Genomic DNA, 20,332 nt, shown 5'->3' on the forward strand with positions numbered 1-20,332 from the left:
GACCAGCGATTTTAGATCCATTGAAGAGTGTCCAGTGAGAGCAGCTCAAGCTCCTGGCTCTGCTGTTCCAGACAATGGGGGACTGGCAGCCTGTGAGCCACAGTCATTGGCTCAAAGTGTGGTCCAGTGAGCAGAACTGAACACATCATTGCCTTTCTATAAAAATCAGCCTAGAGATTAAGGGGGAGGGGTCTGTGACAATTTGCCTGTTCTTTTTGATTCCTTACTTAGACTGAACCCAGGGGATTTAAGGACGTGAATCCAGGCAGATCCTCTGTTCAGCGTTGGAATCAATTTCGAGAAGGATTAGGAGCAATATCAGAAGTGAGATGTCCACTTTGCCCTCCAGTGGTTTGAATGTTCATATTCATGTTTGGATGCATATATTTTCTTTTCCATCGTTTTTTCTTCATGGCCCATGAAGATTACTTTTCCATTTTCATTGGTATCATTTTTCTATAAATGTATTGCTGAATTTCAAAGAAGTTGCCGGTTTTCTATTACTTTTCTTCTTAAACAGATTTCTAGCTTCCAGAATCTATGGAGAGAGGACACACTGTGGGATTTCAGTCCTTTGAAATGTATCACGGTTTGCCCAAAAGCCCAGTATTTAATCATGACGGTTAAGTGTTTCATTTGGGCTTTAAAATAAGATGTAGTTAGGTGAAGTAAGACAGAAAGAGGAAGAAAAGTACCATATGAGATCGCTCATATGAGGAATCTAAAAAGGAAAACAAACATTAATACAAAACAGAAAGAGACTCTTAGGCATAAAATACAATCTTGTGGTTGCCAAAGGGGCGGGGGGTGGGAAGGGACAGACTGAGATTTTAAAATGCAGAATCGATTAAAAAAGTATACTGTATACTTCAGGGAAATATATACAAGATCTTGTGGTAACTCACAGCGAAGAAATAAAATATGACAATGAATATATATATATATATATATGTATGTTCGTGTATAACTGAAAAATTGTGCTCTACACTAGAATTTGACACAACATTGTAAAATGTCTATCACTCAATAAAAAAATGTAAAAAAAAAATAAGATGCAGTTATAACCTTTTTGACTAGGATGTACAAACTTGTAATCGATGTCTCTCTCTCTCAACCAGATAAGGAGACATAGCTATTTGAACTAGGAAATTCAATACGTTTCTTGGGCCCATTTCTCAGAGAGACCAAACACAAAGTATTCGACCTTGGACAGAGCTCAAGCATAAAATAGGGTGCAGGACAGGACACTAGGGAGATTTCACAAACGGTTGCAAGCTTCAAGGGGGCCAATGTTACATCCAGAGCTCTTGTTGAGGTCAAGAGAAGCGGGATTAAGGCAAATAAGCCCCCTCATGTGGTTCACAACTTATTGTAATCTGAAAACTTAAAAATTCATATAAAAGGAATTGGTAAAAAAAAAAAAAAAGCTTACTGCACAAGTTGTCTTTAAAATCAACTGAAAAATGAAGAGCTTACATTTTTGTGTAGCAACTCTAAAATTCTGAAGTCAAAACACCTTGCAGAGCCAAATGCATTTTCTGAGAAATACGTGTGGATTAGTTAGAAAGCAGCTAACTGCAGAAAAATCACTAAATTTCTACCGTGCTAATGGTTGCGGCTTCAAAATCCAAGTTTTTTTTTTTTTTTTCAATATGACGTTAAGATGTACCACCAGTCATTTTTGCATGCTGCTACCTAAGCTATCTTATCACGTAAGAAGTAACTCTAAGAAATCTAACACATCAGGCTACTGTTATCTTGCTTTGAGGGGGGTATGTTTGTAAATTCAGAAATGAAATAAGAGCGTTAGTAAAACACGGCACAAATGCTGCATAATGGGTCTGCAGAGTGAAGACTGAAGGCGCAAGGGTGAGTGGCACCTATAAAATCGAGAAAGTAAAAGAAAAATGGAATTTTGGGTATGCGTGTGAAGATGGGGACGGGGAACGTGGGATCGTGATTATTCCCTTCAGTGGCTGAATCGGAAAGCATGGCACCCAGAGCACAATCGCGATCTAACGCTGTTGTTTATGCAAAGGTGAACTTGAGTGAAAGGAATCGCAGCTTAATCAACAAATTATAAAGATCAACGCATGGGACACAGTATTGATAGGACCGATATATTCCATTCGAACTCTTTTCTCCACTACCCACATTATGGAATTCGCTTATGCCTTGGATCCGAACACAGCAAACGAATAACTAAATCAAAAAGTTCAAGGAGAAAATTCTGTTACAGACTCGAATCTACCCGGAAGAAACTTAATTTTCTAACTAAAGGTACTACGCAGACTTGTTCAGGACACCTCTTGCAACTCTTTTCCAGGCTTTACTGTTCTGCTATTGAAACCGCAAACCTTCGTCTTATGAGGCTCGGATGATTCGAGGTCCAATCAGAGAAGCTCAAACACCATCGGCTCGGAGTCAGCCAATGAGAGACCGGCACCGGAGAGCCACAGCCATTGGTCCGATGTGCAAGCCGGTTTCCTGGGCTGAACAAGCAAGTGCCTTGCTGGGATGCTCAGCCTTGAGCGGGTATCAGGTACGATTATTTGGCTGCTCTTTGTTTCTTTGCTTGATTGACTGTATGATTCTAATGGGGATCACTTAAGACTGTTCTGTTTGCTGCCTACAAAATATACACTTTGCTGATGTGCAAAATGCCAGAGCTTGGCTTTCTCGAACAACACGAAACTAATGTCTCCTGCATGCGGAGGCTGGAAGTCCACATCAAGGTGTCAGCTTCTTTGTTGCCTTCAGCCTCATGTGAAGAAAGCAGCTGTTCCAGGCCTCTCTCCTTGGCTTGTAGAGATGGCAGAGACATCCCTGTACCGGTTCCCATTTTCCCGCCTCCGTGATTTAATAGTGGAAACAGCTGGCCCACAAAGCCCTGAGTCAGCAATGCCCAAAGCCAGCAAGGTAGCAAGGCACTTCCCAACTGCTTCCTAGCAACTTCCCATCGCAACTCAGAGCCGCGTTATCTCTGCCGCCTCACTAATGGGAGGCTCCGGAGGGAAAGGTCATCCACCCTTATCTCATTGTCAGCCCTAAGCAAACAGATCGGGCCAAGGCAGCCAGGAGAGCATGTCCATACAGCTGTTGGGCACCAAATCGTACCCCCACCCCTCGAGTTGCCTGACAGCATGAATCTCAGCACTGAGAATAATCATAGCCTCCATTCCTTGGGCCCTCTGTCTGTATTATCTCACCGAATCCTCGCAACAATCTTGTAGGTCCTATTCTACAGAGGGGGAACCTGGGGCTCAGAGAGGACAAGTCGCTTACCCAAAGCACCACAGCACGTAAGGGACACGGCTAGAGTGTGAACCCAGGTCTAATCCGACTGCCAATCCTGTCCCTAATCACTCGTGCTGTAAAGCCTCGTCTCACTAGCTCACAGCAGTTACAGGACCCAAACAGACACTATCCCCATGCTGTGTCTCTTTCCCCTGTTCATGCAGCCTCTCGACACTGTCTCCAGAAAACAAAGGCACCAGAACTCTGAAGAGAACAAATCATGAAAAGGATGGTGCACTCTCATATTCCCACTAAGCTTTGCGCTCTGCAAATTCCCAAGCCCCAAGAGATATCCTCACTCTCTCCCCACTTCTTTTCCCCTTAAATGGTATCCACACATCCTGGTTTTGCTGTTGTCCCAGCACAATTATTCACAGTGGCCCTTTCACTCTTCAAAGGGTCTGCATGGATTGGACAAGAGAACGTACGATCCCCTTACCTATGAAGAGGCCAAGCAGGCTCACACATCAGGGCTTTTTGCGAGGCTCACACACCTGTTGGGCCATGATCTGCAGCTCCCCTGAGTGAGGGTGGAGTTCGACCAGGGAGGAGTAGGATGGAGTAAGGAATAAACAAACTATAAGTGAGCTTTGGAGGACATTCTCACTACATTCCAGTTGTTGGTCCTGGAGTGGTCAAGAAACAGGGGTAGAGGAATGCTTGGAATGCAGAACTTCCCTTGTTGGGAGCAAGTGGGGTTGAGCACAGCTGCCTTCTCAGCACAGCTGTGCCTCAAATCTGAGGCGTGCAGAGCGTTGGAGACTCAGATAGGAACAGCTGAAAGAAAGGTTACTTATTAGGTCAAGCCCACTCCCCTAGCCCCTGTTTTGCCTTAAACCACAGTGCAGGGCCCAGCTAAGTGCTGGGCCTGGGCTGCTTCTGGGAAAGTGACGCTCCCAAGACGCAGTATGGCTTAGGGGACAGTTGAAGGAAGCAAGGGACCAAGGAAGCAGACGTCATGATAAATCAGAGCTCTATCATACTGGTGATTGTGCTCTTGAGTCTGCATAGGAAAGGACCTAAATAATGGCCAAGGAAACCTACCCAGGAGGAAGGGATTTGCTTCCCAGAATTCTAGCGTGATCTAATAGTGGAAAATCTATTACTGTGATTTATATGAGCAAACGAAACATTAAAAATCATGTTAATTTCGAAAGTTGCTAAGATGGCTTAAGTGAATATTTGATATATGTCATGTTGCCTAAAATGCTCAGAAATCAAAGATGTTATTGGGAACACAAAGGCCACAAATGAAAGCTCTAGATCGCGTTTGTTGATGCAATGCTACTGTCATTCTTATTAGAGTGAGGAAGATGATGGGAAAGCTTCCTATCGACACTATGATTTCCAAGTCTTGCTGAATATTAGATAGTGAGTTTGAAAAAGCTTAAAACCACTGAAAAGGAGGCTATTTTCAATTCCTCTACTGGCACCACAAATCCCTAAAAATCTAGAACCCTTTTTGGCCTCAAGACAACTTTACACATCTAAAAATCAATAGGGACCCAAAGATCTTTTTTTGTGTGTGTATATATAGTTGTATATATCTGTCTCTATATATTTAGTGAAGTATAGTCAGTTTACAATGTTGTGTCAATTTCTGGTGCGCAGCGTAATACTTCAGTCATACATGAACATACCTATATTCGTGTTCTATCTTTTTCACCATATGTTAGGACCCAAAGATCTTTTACGTGCATTATATCTGCCAATATTTCTTCTACAAAACATTACAACTGAAATGTTCATTCTTTTTTTAAAAATCATTTAAAAATATAATAAAAACTCATTACATCATGTTAACATAGACTACAAAATGAAATGAAAAATAACTTTTCTGAAAAGTGGAGAGTAGATTGACATTACTTTAGGCATTTGAAAATCTCCTTAATATACGGCCCAACAGAATCCAGAGGGATTCACATACGTGCTTCTGCACCGTGTGACCATCTGAGAAAAAAGGACTTGTGGAAAAAGCCACTGTACCCTCGTGAGAGAATCAGAGTGTAAAAGGTATCAGCAAAAGAAAATAAAGGGGCAAAACCCACAAAGGGGCCTGCAAGACCTCCCAGGCAGGGCCATTGCCTTACCACGTTTGCGCTTCTATAAAACGGCTTGCTTCTAGGTAAATGAAACTTACCCCCAAAATCCCTTTGGTTCCCAAAAGCCCACTCCTGGTTGGTCCATTTCTAACACCTCATTTGCATATGGCATGAGTTTAATCGAAACCAAAAACCATATAAAAGCCTGTGTAAACCTACAGACGTGGTCCAGAGCCGGGAGTGTTAACTCCTCTGGGTCCGCCAGCATAATAAACCAGAGTTCTCCAACCCTCCGAGTGTCGCTTGGTCTCTGGATGGGATTCAGGTTTCTGTAACAAAAACACCCCCTTAAAGGTTGACCTAAGGAAAGAACTAACAGATACAACAGTTTAGGAACGTGATGAAATGCAGTGTAGTTAAGCAAAATTCATATTTCCTGGAAGAAATTGCGCTAAAATCATACCTTCAAATAGAATTGAAATTTGGATTTGTTTTCTCCCCATAAAAATGTTTTTAAACATCAAAGAATGCTACCAGTCAAAGCTCTGGTGTACATCCCACTAAAACTCAAGGAAATTGTTTTAATAATCTTGAAGGGCAAGGTATCCCATCCCTAACCCACCCCGCAATCTCCCAGGCTGAACATAGAATAAAGATTCCTTTTGATTCAGCCCAGGACAACTGTTGACACTTTCAGTCAATGGCCGTGCCTCAGGGGTAGCAGGGTTTTCTTTGGCTGAGCCGGTCCAGATTGACGCTTGGGCTGCTCTGGATGCATCCAGCGTCCCCACGATGCTGAGTTGCAAGTCGTGAAGCTTTCCGTGTTCAAACACAAGAGACCGTGCTCTGGAGAGAAAAAAAAAAAAAAAAAAAAAAAACCAAAGGATAAATCTGACCCAGTCAGACTAGTACCTTCATTTCCCCCCACCTTGGGTAGGTACTGTTTCCTGAACAGTTCGGTTTAATGATTTCAGTACTGTGTTTGGGTCCTCGCTTATGTCTGCAAATGATTTCCACGACACGAGTAATGTTGAAGAAGCTTGAATGGGGTACCTTTGTCCTATTGCTTCTCTTTTCTCTGAGTTGATGATTATCATTTGCTATTTAAGCCATAAGCCCTTTCCCTTAGTTTGACACTACAGTAAAGCACCCTGTTAGATCATGACTGCTCACTAGGTGCCCTTTCCCCTTAATCACTTTCTGAAGTGAGTAAGCACATGTACTTATTTGGCCTCATCCTCTTCAACATCAGACCCCGTCGTTCCTGTCTTCCTTCGATTCCCAGGGCGTCAGTCGCCCTTGAGCTCCCAGTCTTCACAACCCAGTCACGGTGCATCTTGAACATTGTTTAATACTGCTCCTGTTTGATTTCTGAATTTACAGGTGCACAACCTCCAAGCACAATTAAAGATATCTTAGTGTTGTAAGTTTCCTGAAATGACTACTCACAGAAGTCAGTGTGTATGAGACTAGTGTGCAAGAACGAGTTCGAGAAAGATTTCTCTATGTCACACGTGCAAACACTGTCAATTTGAAGTTGCAACGCTGAGTGTGATAGAAAATAAACGACTTACTCAAAGTGCTGTGTTTTCAAACTGGCCCATAATGCTGTCTTTGAAAATGCACAGAGCTTTACCAAGAGCTCTTCTCATCCAAACTTTAGTTCCCAAGTCACCACACAAACTGAGTTACTTGCAGGTGATTGGGTGGTAGTTTTTCCTAGTCTCTTTGGGAATCAAATTCCTTTTGCCAAATATTTTCATGAGATGTTTCTGATCTTCAAGAATAAAAATAATTACTATTCCATTCAAAGGTTCATTTCTTCCAAACTCTTAGGCTAAGGATCCCAAAGACAGTTCTTCAGGGGTAATGGCCCATCAGAGTTCTCCTACATTGGTTGGGAAAACAAGAAGAGCTTTCCAGGCCTCCTCCATCAGGCAATTTGCCTCCCACCTCCAGAGGCACAGAAATCAGAGTATTTCGTTTCTCTCTCATGTCCTGCCTTGCTTGCTCTCTCTTTTTTCCTGAGCCTGTGGGGTTCTGGAAATGTTTAAGTAGGCTTTCTCTTTTGTCTCTCCTAGATGGTGCTGTCCCTCCTCTCAGGTCCTGAAGAAAAGTTTTGATTTCTGTAGTTTGTCCATATTTTGTCTCATGGCTTGGCTGAGAGTCACATCCTTTTCAGGGCTCTCCAGCCTAATCAATAGGGACATTTACACCCGCTTTAAAAACTGTGAAAGGAAGAGGAAATAAAACTGAATAAATATTGGTGTTTGCAGCAAAAATAGTGCATTCATAGGGAAAAATGGAAGAGCATGTTCTCTCTTCACAAAGATGGAAAGTCAGGAATTTTGTTAAAAAAATGAATAAAATTATTCACTGTTCAAATAACTGAGGTAAATTGCATGAGAAGGGTCACCTTATTTTCCCATGAGTAGTCACCAGTGTCCTCTCCCTTTTTTCTTTATGAGTATGTAAAAGCATGGCTTATGAGCCAACATCGGTATTGACACACAGAGAAGAGACCTGTAAACTGTTTATTTTGAAGTGGTGTGATATGAACCGTACCAGGGGCCATGAAGAAAGAGAGGAAGGCTACATGAGAATTCACACAAACACCACCAAGATCAGGAGGAGCATTCAGATGGCACAGAGGTACATGGTAAGTAATACATGCTGCTTTAATCCACTAAGTTTTGAGGTGGTTTACCAGGCAGCAATAGCTAAAACATGGTACACTATTTAAAAAACTCAAAACTTTCTGGATTGCTCAGGGAATTGGAGGCTTTGATGAATCAGAAAATCTCTTCAAGTAGGACTTCCCGTCCATAGTCTATGCTTATATGTGTTGCAAGGCTTTAAACCTGGAACTACTCCTCCTAGTGAACACGACACCAGCATTTAAGTGTGAGAAGAATCAGTGTCCTCTTATACTGGAAGAATCAGGAGATCCGCTCACTCAAAATTCGTATCTCCTGTGGGTTGAATTCTTTTCCCCTAAAACTCACACGCTGAAGTCCTAAACCTTACGACCTCATACACGATCTGCTATGGAGATAGGATCTTTATTGGCGGAATCAAGGGAACATATACTCATTACATGGGCCCTAATGCAAAATGACTTGTGCCCATATATAAAGGGGCAATGGGGACACCGAGACTCGCACGGAGGGGGGAAAATAGGAACCAGTACAGGGAGGTCTCTGCCGTGTCTACAAGCCAAGGAGAGAGGCCTGGAACAGCTGCTTTCTTCACATGAGGCTGAAGGCAACAAAGAAGCTGACACCTTGATGTGGACTTCCAGCCTCCGCATGCAGGAGACATTAGTTTCGTGTTGTTCGAGAAAGCCAAGCTCTGGCATTTTGCACATCGGCAAAGTGTATATTTTGTAGGCAGCAAACAGAACAGTCTTAAGTGATCCCCATTAGAATCATACAGTCAATCAAGCAAAGAAACAAAGAGCAGCCAAATAATCGTACCTGATACCCGCTCAAGGCTGAGCATCCCAGCAAGGCGCTTGCTTGTTCAGCCCAGGAAACCGGCTTGCACATCGGACCAATGGCTGTGGCTCTCCGGTGCCGGTCTCTCATTGGCTGACTCCGAGCCGATGGTGTTTGAGCTTCTCTGATTGGACCTCGCATCATCCGAGCCTCATATCACGAAGGTTTGCGGTTTCAATAGCGGAAGAGTAAAGCCTGGAAAAGAGTTGCAAGAGGTGTCCTGAACAAGTCGGCCTGGTACCTTCAGTTAGAAAGTTAAGTTTCTTCCGGGTAGATTCGAGTCTGTAACAGAATTTTCTCCTTGAACTTTTTGATTTAGTTATTCGTTTGCTGTGTTCGGATCCAAGCCATAAGCGAATTCCATAATTTAGGTAGTGGAGAAAAGAGTTCGAATGGCATATATCGGTCCTATCAATACTGTGTCCCATGCGTTGATCTTTATAATTTGTTGATTAAGCTGCGATTCCTTTCGCTCAAGTTCACCTTTGCATAAACAACAGCGTTAGATCGCGATTGCGCTCTGGGTGCCCTGCTTTTCGATTCACCACTGAAGGGAATAATCACGATCCCGCGTTCCCCGTCCGCATCTTTACACGCATACCCAAAATTCCATTTTTCCTTTACTTTCTCGATTTTATAGGTGCCACTCACCCTTGCGCCCTCGGTCTTCACTCTCCAGACCCATTATGCAAATTTTTTTTTCCTCTCATGAGAACTTTTAAGAACTGCTTTCTTAGCAACACTCACATATACAATACAGTATTTAACTGCAGCCACTATGTCGTATGTTAGATCCCTGGGACTTCTTTGTTTTAAAATTGGAAGTTTGAACCTTGCTTCAATTAGTCTTTACTGTTAACCATACCGTTAGAGAATAATTGCTCATCAGGTCCCCTTTACCTTCAATCACCTTCTGAGTAAATGATCAAATGTACTCACTTCAGCTTCCAGTCTTCACATCAAAACTCATTTTCCTCTCTCTCTCCTAGATTTCATATCAGTCATTCACCCCTGCACTCCCAGTCTTCGCTGTCTGTATGGTACATTTTAAATGTTGTTTCACTAATGCTTTTATTCGGTTTCTGAAATTTTAGGTGCAAAACACACACAAAAACTATAAAAATGTCCTAAAGGACTCATTTTCTTAAAAATAAGTTCTCACATAAAACAATATGCAGGAGACTAGTAGGCAAGATCCAGGTTGGCAAAACATGTGTACGTCATATGGACAAACACTGGGATTTTGAAATAGCAGTAATGAGCATGATGGAAATGAAAGGACTTATGAAATGCTGTGCATTCAAATTGGTTCACAGTTCCATCTTTGAAAATGAGCATGATTTCCAAAGAGCCTTTGGCTCTCAAAGTTTTGTTCCCTATCTGTATGGCAATCTCGGAGGACTATTCAGAGGGATTTACTTGTAGTTGATTTCACGATCATTTTTCCTAGTCTCCTTGGGAAGAAAATCTTTTTTTTTTTTTTTCAAATTCTTTAGTGACATTTTTCTAATATTTCAGAATAATTTTAGCTAATGACCCTCATGAGGAGAGTGAATTTATCCTAAATCCTTACTCTAATGATCCCAAGGAGAACTCTGAAGTATAGTAGCTCATCAGAGATCTTCCACATTGGACAGAACAAGAAACAAACAGGTTTGTACACAGTCCTGGATCAGGAATTGCTTTCCTTCATGCCTGCACTACTTAGTAAAGCAATTTTAGTACCCTGCCCTGCCCACACCCTTTCTCTTGAGTTAGTGCAGTCCTGCCAAAGATAAATAGATTTGCCTCTCTTAGACTTTCCTATCCCTCTTCTGATGGGCTCAAGGAAAGTTGTGATTTTGCAGATTATCCAGACTGTGTCTCTATGTTTGGCTCAAAGTGATATTCTTCACAGGGGAGATTACAAATTAATTTAAAAGTACAAAGACCATTCTTTAAAATATTGAACTAATTAGGGGTTTAAAGAAAATCATCAACCATTTCTAAGAATTGAAATCACAGAGTTACCTTCCCTCTTCACAGAGGTAGGAAGCTAGAAATGAAAAAAAATTATTAATAAATTAAGCAATGCATAGTCTGAGTACAAAGAGGATGAATGAGGTCACCTTTTTTCTCTTAATTGGAAATATGGAACAATCCATATTCCAAATTGGAATAATCAATATGATGGAAGAGGCAGCATATGTGCTGATCCACAGTTCAGGTTTCATATTACATATAAGTTGAATTGTGCCCTCCTGAAGTTCTTATATTGAAGTCCTAACCCCCAGTACCTCAGATATAATCTTGTTTGGAGATAAGATCATTAATGTGGAAATCAAAATAAATCTGATATTGAGATCAGTTTCTGGTAGAGTTTGTTTTAACATTTACTCATTTGATACATTCTCCTTTCTGTCCATCTGTATGTCGGTGTCTCTATGTCCAGGGACCCAGGGGTGGGAGGGAATGCCTACAATGGTCAGAAAACTCATGCCACTAGAGTGAAAACTCTGCCCTGGATTATAGGGATTCACTGCATGCCTGCGGTCACCCATATAGCAGTGAATAAAGTGGGAAAGTATTCCTTAGATTAACACTGAGGTGCAAGGATACCAGGACTTTGTGCTACGGATATATCATGTGTGTAGCACCCAGCAGCATCTCGAGAAGCATGTGTTGTATGATGCCTTTCATTGACTTCACAAAGGCTGCTTGTTCCTGGACGCTTCTCCAACGGAAAAGTCCTGTCTGTTTTCCCCTCTTTTTGACTCTGGTAGACCTGTAATGTCTTTGATCAATGGAGTATGGGAGAAGTGACGTTATGTCCATTACAGAACTAATCCTTAAGAGGACACATAACTTCTGCCTTGCTGCTTGAGAGTTCTGAGCCGACAAGTAAAAAGTCTGCCTGTCCTGCTGGACACACCCATGGAGGGGTACCTCCAGGGCACCAGTATGAGGGTCAGTTGTCTCTTAGGTTGCAGAGTAGTTTAAAGGGTCACTTGCCCTTCTAATTTGCTCAATAAATGGAAAAGAAAATGAGAACATTTTCCATTTAAAACATGAAAAATAACTTGACAAAAGTATTCATATATATTCATTAAAACGCTCAGCTATGCGTGAAAAGTGACAGAAATTAGTAGTCCACTGAGACCTTTAATAAATGTAGTTACTAGAATGACTGCACCGTTAATGAAAAACAGGACATTTCTTAATGGAAAAGGCAGATGCCCCCCCCCCCATCCCCAAAGAATTCTACTCCATGTCCTTGATTTTGGGTGAGGGAAAATATCTGCTTAAGAATTTGTAACCACAAGGGCGTCCTCCGAAAACGTTAGGGTTCACATTATCATCGTCATCACAGTCCAAATAATTCCCTGTTGCAAACTTTCTTCCATGGTTTTGTCTTCATATAATAGTTTCTAGTAATAAAAAACAGAATCTTTCCTTTCATGACGGGAGCTACCTTATTAGAGGTAGAATTAACCGTTCATTTCTTGAAGGTCCCACAGGACACTTGGGAGCATGAGCATTAGGATCATAGCTCATTGAAGACTTCTAGTTCTTCAGTTATTCCTAAGTCCTCTTTGGTTCAATATCTGTAATTTATTTCTCTATAAAGACGTTAAAGATGTGTTTTGCTTGAATTCTTACTGATTTTTGAAAGGAATATATTTTTAATTTTTTAAAAAGTTCCCTTTAATTGACTATTTTCCTCTCACTCTAAAGGTTTCTAAGGAATTACAAAAATAGCTCCTTTCAACTGAGAGCTCATAGTTTTTTCAGCAAATCAACTACGTGTGGTATTTGGGGGGAACGTAGGGAATGTTTACAAAACGATTAAAAATTTGGCAAATACTAAATATTTTTAATATTTCTGTACAGGTATCCCACTTTTGTAGGGTTCCGTCTGTGGAGAATGCGGTTTTGCCGTTCTCTTTCTTCTGATTCACTGAAGGTTTTGATAAGAATTGCAGGTAAGAGCTGGTCAGTCGTGTCTACGAGTTTGAGGCGCCCTCCGCTCACCGAGTCGGACAGCTCCTCCTCAAGCCACCGCCGCGCACTCAGCCGCCGAGAGAGCAGGTTCTGGGTGCAAGTCAAATGGCCCCCAGGGGGCCAGTCATTCTGAGGCGTCACGCACTTGGGTTGCGGAGGTCAGACCCTCTCAGGGAGATCAAAGTGATTTTCCGTCCGCGTAGGAGACGTGGGTTTGACCTCTCTGTAAAGTTCTCGCGGATAACTGGCAGGCATAAAGCAGCTGAGGGGAACGGATGTCATTTTTCGACATGAACTTGCGTGTTGCAAAGCTTTTCTGGTGGAGGTCGTGGAAAGTTTACAGGTCACCTGGTGGGGGTCACGGAAAGTTTAAAGGTCACCAGATTGCCACTCGGATTGGTTGATGTGCGGCCAAGCCGCGGGGCAACCAAGGACACGTGACATGGCCTGCCTTAGCGACACGGCTCCCTGCCCCGCATCCTATCCAATCAGATCTGCAGATTGGCCGTGACGTCAGGCAAGGCAGGCTTGATAAACCGGTCCTCGCAGCTGCTGTTGCCCTTCCTTCTGAGCTGTGGGGGAGGCGAGACACTCCGACATGGCTGAGCCGCGGTCCGCCCACACTTCGGAGGAGATCGTGGACACCGGGGAGCCCAAAGAAGCCGAGTGCAAGAGCCCAGAGCAGAAGACGCCGAAGCAGAAGACACCCGTGCGCCGCCAACGCCGCCGCCGCCGCCCAGCAGACGACTTCGCCAGTTTCGCCACTTACTTCCGCAGGGTGCTGAAGCGGGTGCACACAGGCCTGAGCCTCTCGCAGGAGGCCGTGAGCGTCATGGATTCGATCGTTAAGGACATCTTCGAGCGCATCGCCAGCGAGGCCGCGCGCCTGGCCCGCTCCAAAAAGCGCGTCACCATCACCTACGAAGACATCCAGACCTCGGTGTGCCTGCTGCTGCCTGGGAAGATCGGCAAGTTTGCCGTGTCCAAGGGCACTAACGCTCTCATCAAGTACATCTTGTGCGAATGAGCTGCCTCAGGACCACCTGAGCATCGCAAGCCAAAGGCTCTTTTCAGAGCCACTCACTTGGCGGGAAAAGACCTGTAGCACTGAAAAGTCCGAGCCACTCTGGTTTGTCGACCTGTGCCACTCTATTCATCCTTAAAGCGTTTCTTCCCTGAGGGAAACATTATGAACCTTATCAACTCCACTTGAGTGTACGTCTGTAGAGCCATGGGTTCCATGGAAACCCGTGCATTTTTCTTAATCATACTGCACGTCCTCCCTTCCTAAATGGTCATTTCTATTAGTTATATCTCTAGGTCAGCCTTTTTAGGGATCTTTACTGCCAAAGTTATCTCCCTAACAATTTAATTTGCCTTTTTAGGTTGTCATTCTTCCCCGTGGATGTAGCAGTATCATCCAGGATTTTTAATGTGTGAAATAGGGACAGAGAAAGTTCGGTAGCAGATATAAAAATCAAACTTGCCCATTCACACTCCTTCAACATACTTCAAATCTCAATGCCATTCAATACGTGAAACAATAGGACCCAAACACAGCGTAAAAAGAGATAAAGCAAATTTTCTAGACTCACTGGGTGACTCAAGCGCCATACCTATGGAAATTTCTCTTCTACCTAATTTATAATGATCTGATGCTATTTTTTTGCACCCATAACTTTTCACTTTTGAAGCCAGAGTCTTCACTGAAGTGCAATTTTGCACAGATGCTGGGAGCGTCCGATGAGACCAGCTGCAACCACAGTCTCCACTAGCAGCAGCCAGTGAGGGACTCGCACCCCTTGGGGGCACAGCAATTGGCCCAAAGTGTGGTGGGGTGACCAGGACCGAAATTATAAGAGGCTCCCTGTGATACTCGGCCTGCAGATTGAGGGAGAAGCAGGTGTGATAGTGTCCCTGAAGGTTTTCCTTCAACGACTTGCATTTAACCATGGGGATTTAAGTCTAGGCCTCCCGATCTGGTAGTGAGACATGTCTCTATCTCCTGGCATCAAAATAAGAGGGGGATGTCGGCCAATTAAGCGAACTAAGATGCCTCCTTCCTCGACCTCAGGTGATTTCAGTGTTAATGCCTATGATGATATTAATTTAATTTAATATGCATTATGTTTTCTTCCTGGTGCATTGTCTTCTTTTTCTTTCGTTTCTCTGTAGGTATGTTGCTGAATTTCAAAGTACTCAGTGATTTTCCAATTCCTTTCCTTTTAATTTAATTTCTAGCTTCGTACATTGGTGGAGGGAGCACCCACTGTGGGATTTCAATCCTTTGAAACTTACTGTGGGTTTTCATTAGAACTCAGGGTGTCATCATATTTTAAAGGGCTCATTTTGCACCTTGTAATTGCACAACAAGGAAAAGCTGAACAGCACAGGGAAATATTTTCATTATTTTGTAGAAATTTTAAACAGAGTGTCTTCTATAAAACTGTTAAATCACTATGTTGTAAATCCAAAACAAATATATAATATTGGCACAACTATACTTCAATAAATATGTTTAAAAAAAAAAAACTTTTCAGTACCCGTTGATTTGGATGTACGAAGCTGTGATGAACGTAACTCTCAGTCAAATCATGAGCTAAAACCTAGAGAAACTACAGAAATCCAACTTTTTCTTGAACCCACGTTTAGTGCTTTCTCTAGGTCAGCATTTATAGCGTTCTGTAAGGTTGAAATTAGCTTTGTATCACTTTCATTTCCCATTTTCTTCTCCTTCTCCCGCGAGTGCACTATGGACAATTTCAGAAGTATCTTGTGTGTGATATGCAATAGATAGATGAAGCGAGGGAGCAGACACAGCCATCAACTACCCCTGTTATATTTTTCAAAGTATCCCAGTTTAAGCATACATTGAACTATACAAATGGGGACTGGTGTTTAGTACAGAAATTGCAAAACACAAGTTTTCAGACACATTTCACTTTTCTAAGTCCGTGGTGTTTGAAATTACTTTTCAAGTCCTTTCAGAGGTAGCCAGTCAATTCTTCTCAGGCAGACAATCTTTTGATATTTTAAAACACGCATTTTTCATGACCGGCGATTTTAGATCCATTGAAGAGTGTCCAGTGAGAGCAGCTCAAGCTCCTGGCTCTGCTGTTCCAGACAATGGGGGACTGGCAGCCTGTGAGCCACAGTCATTGGCTCAAAGTGTGGTCCAGTGAGCAGAACTGAACACATCATTGCCTTTCTATAAAAATCAGCCTAGAGATTAAGGGGGAGGGGTCTGTGACAATTTGCCTGTTCTTTTTGATTCCTTACTTAGACTGAACCCAGGGGATTTAAGGACATGAATCCAGGCAGATCCTCTGTTCAGCGTTGGAATCAATTTCGAGAAGGATTAGGAGCAATATCAGAAGTGAGATGTCCACTTTGCCCTCCAGTGGTTTGAATGTTCATATTCATGTTTGGATGCATATATTTTCTTTTCCATCGTTTTTTCTTCATGGCCCATGAAGATTACTTTTCCATTTTCATTGGTATCATTTTTCTATAAATGTATTGCTGAATTTCAAAGAAGTTGCCGGTTTTCTATTACTTTTCTTCTTAAACAGATTTCTAGCTTCCAGAATCTATGGAGAGAGGACACACTGTGGGATTTCAGTCCTTTGAAATGTATCACGGTTTGCCCAAAAGCCCAGTATTTAATCATGACGGTTAAGTGTTTCATTTGGGCTTTAAAATAAGATGTAGTTAGGTGAAGTAAGACAGAAATAGGAAGAAAAGTACCATATGAGATCGCTCATATGAGGAATCTAAAAAGGAAAACAAACATTAATACAAAACAGAAAGAGACTCTTAGGCATAAAATACAATCTTGTGGTTGCCAAAGGGGCGGGGGGTGGGAAGAGACAGACTGAGATTTTAAAATGCAGAATCGATTAAAAAAGTATACTGTATACTTCAGGGAAATATATACAAGATCTTGTGGTAACTCACAGCGAAGAAATAAAATGTGACAATGAATATATATATATATATATATATATATATATATATATATATATATATATTATATATATATAGATATGTTCGTGTATAACTGAAAAATTGTGCTCTACACTAGAATTTGACACAACATTGTAAAATGTCTATCACTCAATAAAAAAATTTAAAAAAAAAATAAGATGCAGTTATAACCTTTTTGACTAGGATGTACAAACTTGTAATCGATGTCTCTCTCTCTCTCTCTCAACCAGATAAGGAGACATAGCTATTTGAACTAGGAAATTAAATACGTTTCTTGGGCCCATTTCTCAGAGAGACCAAACACAAAGTATTCGACCTTGGACAGAGCTCAAGCATAAAATAGGGTGCAGGACAGGACACTAGGGAGATTTCGCAAACGGTTGCAAGCTTCAAGGGGGCCAATGTTACATCCAGAGCTCTTGTTGAGGTCAAGAGAAGCGGGATTAAGGCAAATAAGCCCCCTCATGTGGTTCACAACTTATTGTAATCTGAAAACTTAAAAATTCATATAAAAGGAATTGGTAAAAAAAAAAAAAAAAAGCTTACTGCACAAGTTGTCTTTAAAATCAACTGAAAAATGAAGAGCTTACATTTTTGTGTAGCAACTCTAAATTTCTGAAGTCAAAACACCTTGCAGAGCCAAATGCATTTTCTGAGAAATACGTGTGGATTAGTTAGAAAGCAGCTAACTGCAGAAAAATCACTAAATTTCTACCGTGCTAATGGTTGCGGCTTCAAAATCCAAGTTTTTTTTTTTTTTTTCAATATGACGTTAAGATGTACCACCAGTCATTTTTGCATGCTGCTACCTAAGCTATCTTATCACGTAAGAAGTAACTCTAAGAAATCTAACACATCAGGCTACTGTTATCTTGCTTTGAGGGGGGTATGTTTGTAAATTCAGAAATGAAATAAGAGCGTTAGTGAAACACGGCACAAATGCTGCATAATGGGTCTGCAGAGTGAAGACTGAAGGCGCAAGGGTGAGTGGCACCTATAAAATCGAGAAAGTAAAAGAAAAATGGAATTTTGGGTATGCGTGTGAAGATGGGGACGGGGAACGTGGGATCGTGATTATTCCCTTCAGTGGCTGAATCGGAAAGCATGGCACCCAGAGCACAATCGCGATCTAACGCTGTTGTTTATGCAAAGGTGAACTTGAGTGAAAGGAATCGCAGCTTAATCAACAAATTATAAAGATCAACGCATGGGACACAGTATTGATAGGACCGATATATGCCGTTCGAACTCTTTTCTCCACTACCCACATTATGGAATTCGCTTATGCCTTGGATCCGAACACAGCAAACGAATAACTAAATCAAAAAGTTCAAGGAGAAAATTCTGTTACAGACTCGAATCTACCCGGAAGAAACTTAATTTTCTAACTAAAGGTACTACGCAGACTTGTTCAGGACACCTCTTGCAACTCTTTTCCAGGCTTTACTGTTCTGCTATTGAAACCGCAAACCTTCGTCTTATGAGGCTCGGATGATTCGAGGTCCAATCAGAGAAGCTCAAACACCACTCGGCTCGGAGTCAGCCAATGAGAGACCGGCACCGGAGAGCCACAGCCATTGGTCCGATGTGCAAGCCGGTTTCCTGGGCTGAACAAGCAAGTGCCTTGCTGGGATGCTCAGCCTTGAGCGGGTATCAGGTACGATTATTTGGCTGCTCTTTGTTTCTTTGCTTGATTGACTGTATGATTCTAATGGGGATCACTTAAGACTGTTCTGTTTGCTGCCTACAAAATATACACTTTGCTGATGTGCAAAATGCCAGAGCTTGGCTTTCTCGAACAACACGAAACTAATGTCTCCTGCATGCGGAGGCTGGAAGTCCACATCAAGGTGTCAGCTTCTTTGTTGCCTTCAGCCTCATGTGAAGAAAGCAGCTGTTCCAGGCCTCTCTCCTTGGCTTGTAGAGATGGCAGAGACATCCCTGTACCGGTTCCCATTTTCCCGCCTCCGTGATTTAATAGTGGAAACAGCTGGCCCACAAAGCCCTGAGTCAGCAATGCCCAAAGCCAGCAAGGTAGCAAGGCACTTCCCAACTGCTTCCTAGCAACTTCCCATCGCAACTCAGAGCCGCGTTATCTCTGCCGCCTCACTAATGGGAGGCTCCGGAGGGAAAGGTCATCCACCCTTATCTCATTGTCAGCCCTAAGCAAACAGATCGGGCCAAGGCAGCCAGGAGAGCATGTCCATACAGCTGTTGGGCACCAAATCGTACCCCCACCCCTCGAGTTGCCTGACAGCATGAATCTCAGCACTGAGAATAATCATAGCCTCCATTCCTTGGGCCCTCTGTCTGTATTATCTCACCGAATCCTCGCAACAATCTTGTAGGTCCTATTCTACAGAGGGGGAACCTGGGGCTCAGAGAGGACAAGTCGCTTACCCAAAGCACCACAGCACGTAAGGGACACGGCTAGAGTGTGAACCCAGGTCTAATCCGACTGCCAATCCTGTCCCTAATCACTCGTGCTGTAAAGCCTCGTCTCACTAGCTCACAGCAGTTACAGGACCCAAACAGACACTATCCCCATGCTGTGTCTCTTTCCCCTGTTCATGCAGCCTCTCGACACTGTCTCCAGAAAACAAAGGCACCAGAACTCTGAAGAGAACAAATCATGAAAAGGATGGTGCACTCTCATATTCCCACTAAGCTTTGCGCTCTGCAAATTCCCAAGCCCCAAGAGATATCCTCACTCTCTCCCCACTTCTTTCCCCTTAAATGGTATCCACACACCCTGGTTTTGCTGTTGTCCCAGCACAATTATTCACAGTGGCCCTTTCACTCTTCAAAGGGTCTGCATGGATTGGACAAGAGAACGTACGATCCCCTTACCTATGAAGAGGCCAAGCAGGCTCACACATCAGGGCTTTTTGCGAGGCTCACACACCTGTTGGGCCATGATCTGCAGCTCCCCTGAGTGAGGGTGGAGTTCGACCAGGGAGGAGTAGGATGGAGTAAGGAATAAACAAACTATAAGTGAGCTTTGGAGGACATTCTCACTACATTCCAGTTGTTGGTCCTGGAGTGGTCAAGAAACAGGGGTAGAGGAATGCTTGGAATGCAGAACTTCCCTTGTTGGGAGCAAGTGGGGTTGAGCACAGCTGCCTTCTCAGCACAGCTGTGCCTCAAATCTGAGGCGTGCAGAGCGTTGGAGACTCAGATAGGAACAGCTGAAAGAAAGGTTACTTATTAGGTCAAGCCCACTCCCCTAGCCCCTGTTTTGCCTTAAACCACAGTGCAGGGCCCAGCTAAGTGCTGGGCCTGGGCTGCTTCTGGGAAAGTGATGTTCCCAAGACGCAGTATGGCTTAGGGGACAGTTGAAGGAAGCAAGGGACCAAGGAAGCAGACGTCATGATAAATCAGAGCTCTATCATACTGGTGATTGTGCTCTTGAGTCTGCATAGGAAAGGACCTAAATAATGGCCAAGGAAACCTACCCAGGAGGAAGGGATTTGCTTCCCAGAATTCTAGCGTGATCTAATAGCGGAAAATCTATTACTGTGATTTATA

General features: G+C 42.9%; 1 protein-coding gene and 1 long non-coding RNA gene across 2 annotated transcripts; one reads left to right on the forward strand and one right to left on the reverse strand.

Annotated features, from left to right (window-relative positions):
- Positions 1 to 22: 22 nt before the first annotated feature.
- LOC141576349 (uncharacterized) lies at positions 23 to 19,957 on the reverse strand. Its single transcript, XR_012504702.1, has 4 exons — positions 19,655 to 19,957; positions 8,816 to 9,031; positions 5,559 to 6,185; positions 23 to 538 (listed from the first exon to the last, which is right to left on the reverse strand). It is a non-coding gene; the product is annotated as an uncharacterized LOC141576349 (long non-coding RNA).
- H2BW2 (H2B.W histone 2) lies at positions 13,381 to 16,097 on the forward strand. The gene has a single exon (XM_074359232.1). It carries the CDS (start codon positions 13,416 to 13,418, stop codon positions 13,842 to 13,844), a length of 429 nt encoding a protein of 142 aa, XP_074215333.1. The 5' UTR covers positions 13,381 to 13,415; the 3' UTR covers positions 13,845 to 16,097.
- Positions 19,958 to 20,332: the final 375 nt, after the last annotated feature.

Source organism: Camelus bactrianus, chromosome X (assembly GCF_048773025.1).
Source record: "Camelus bactrianus isolate YW-2024 breed Bactrian camel chromosome X, ASM4877302v1, whole genome shotgun sequence".
NCBI classification, from domain to species: Eukaryota; Metazoa; Chordata; class Mammalia; order Artiodactyla; family Camelidae; genus Camelus; species Camelus bactrianus.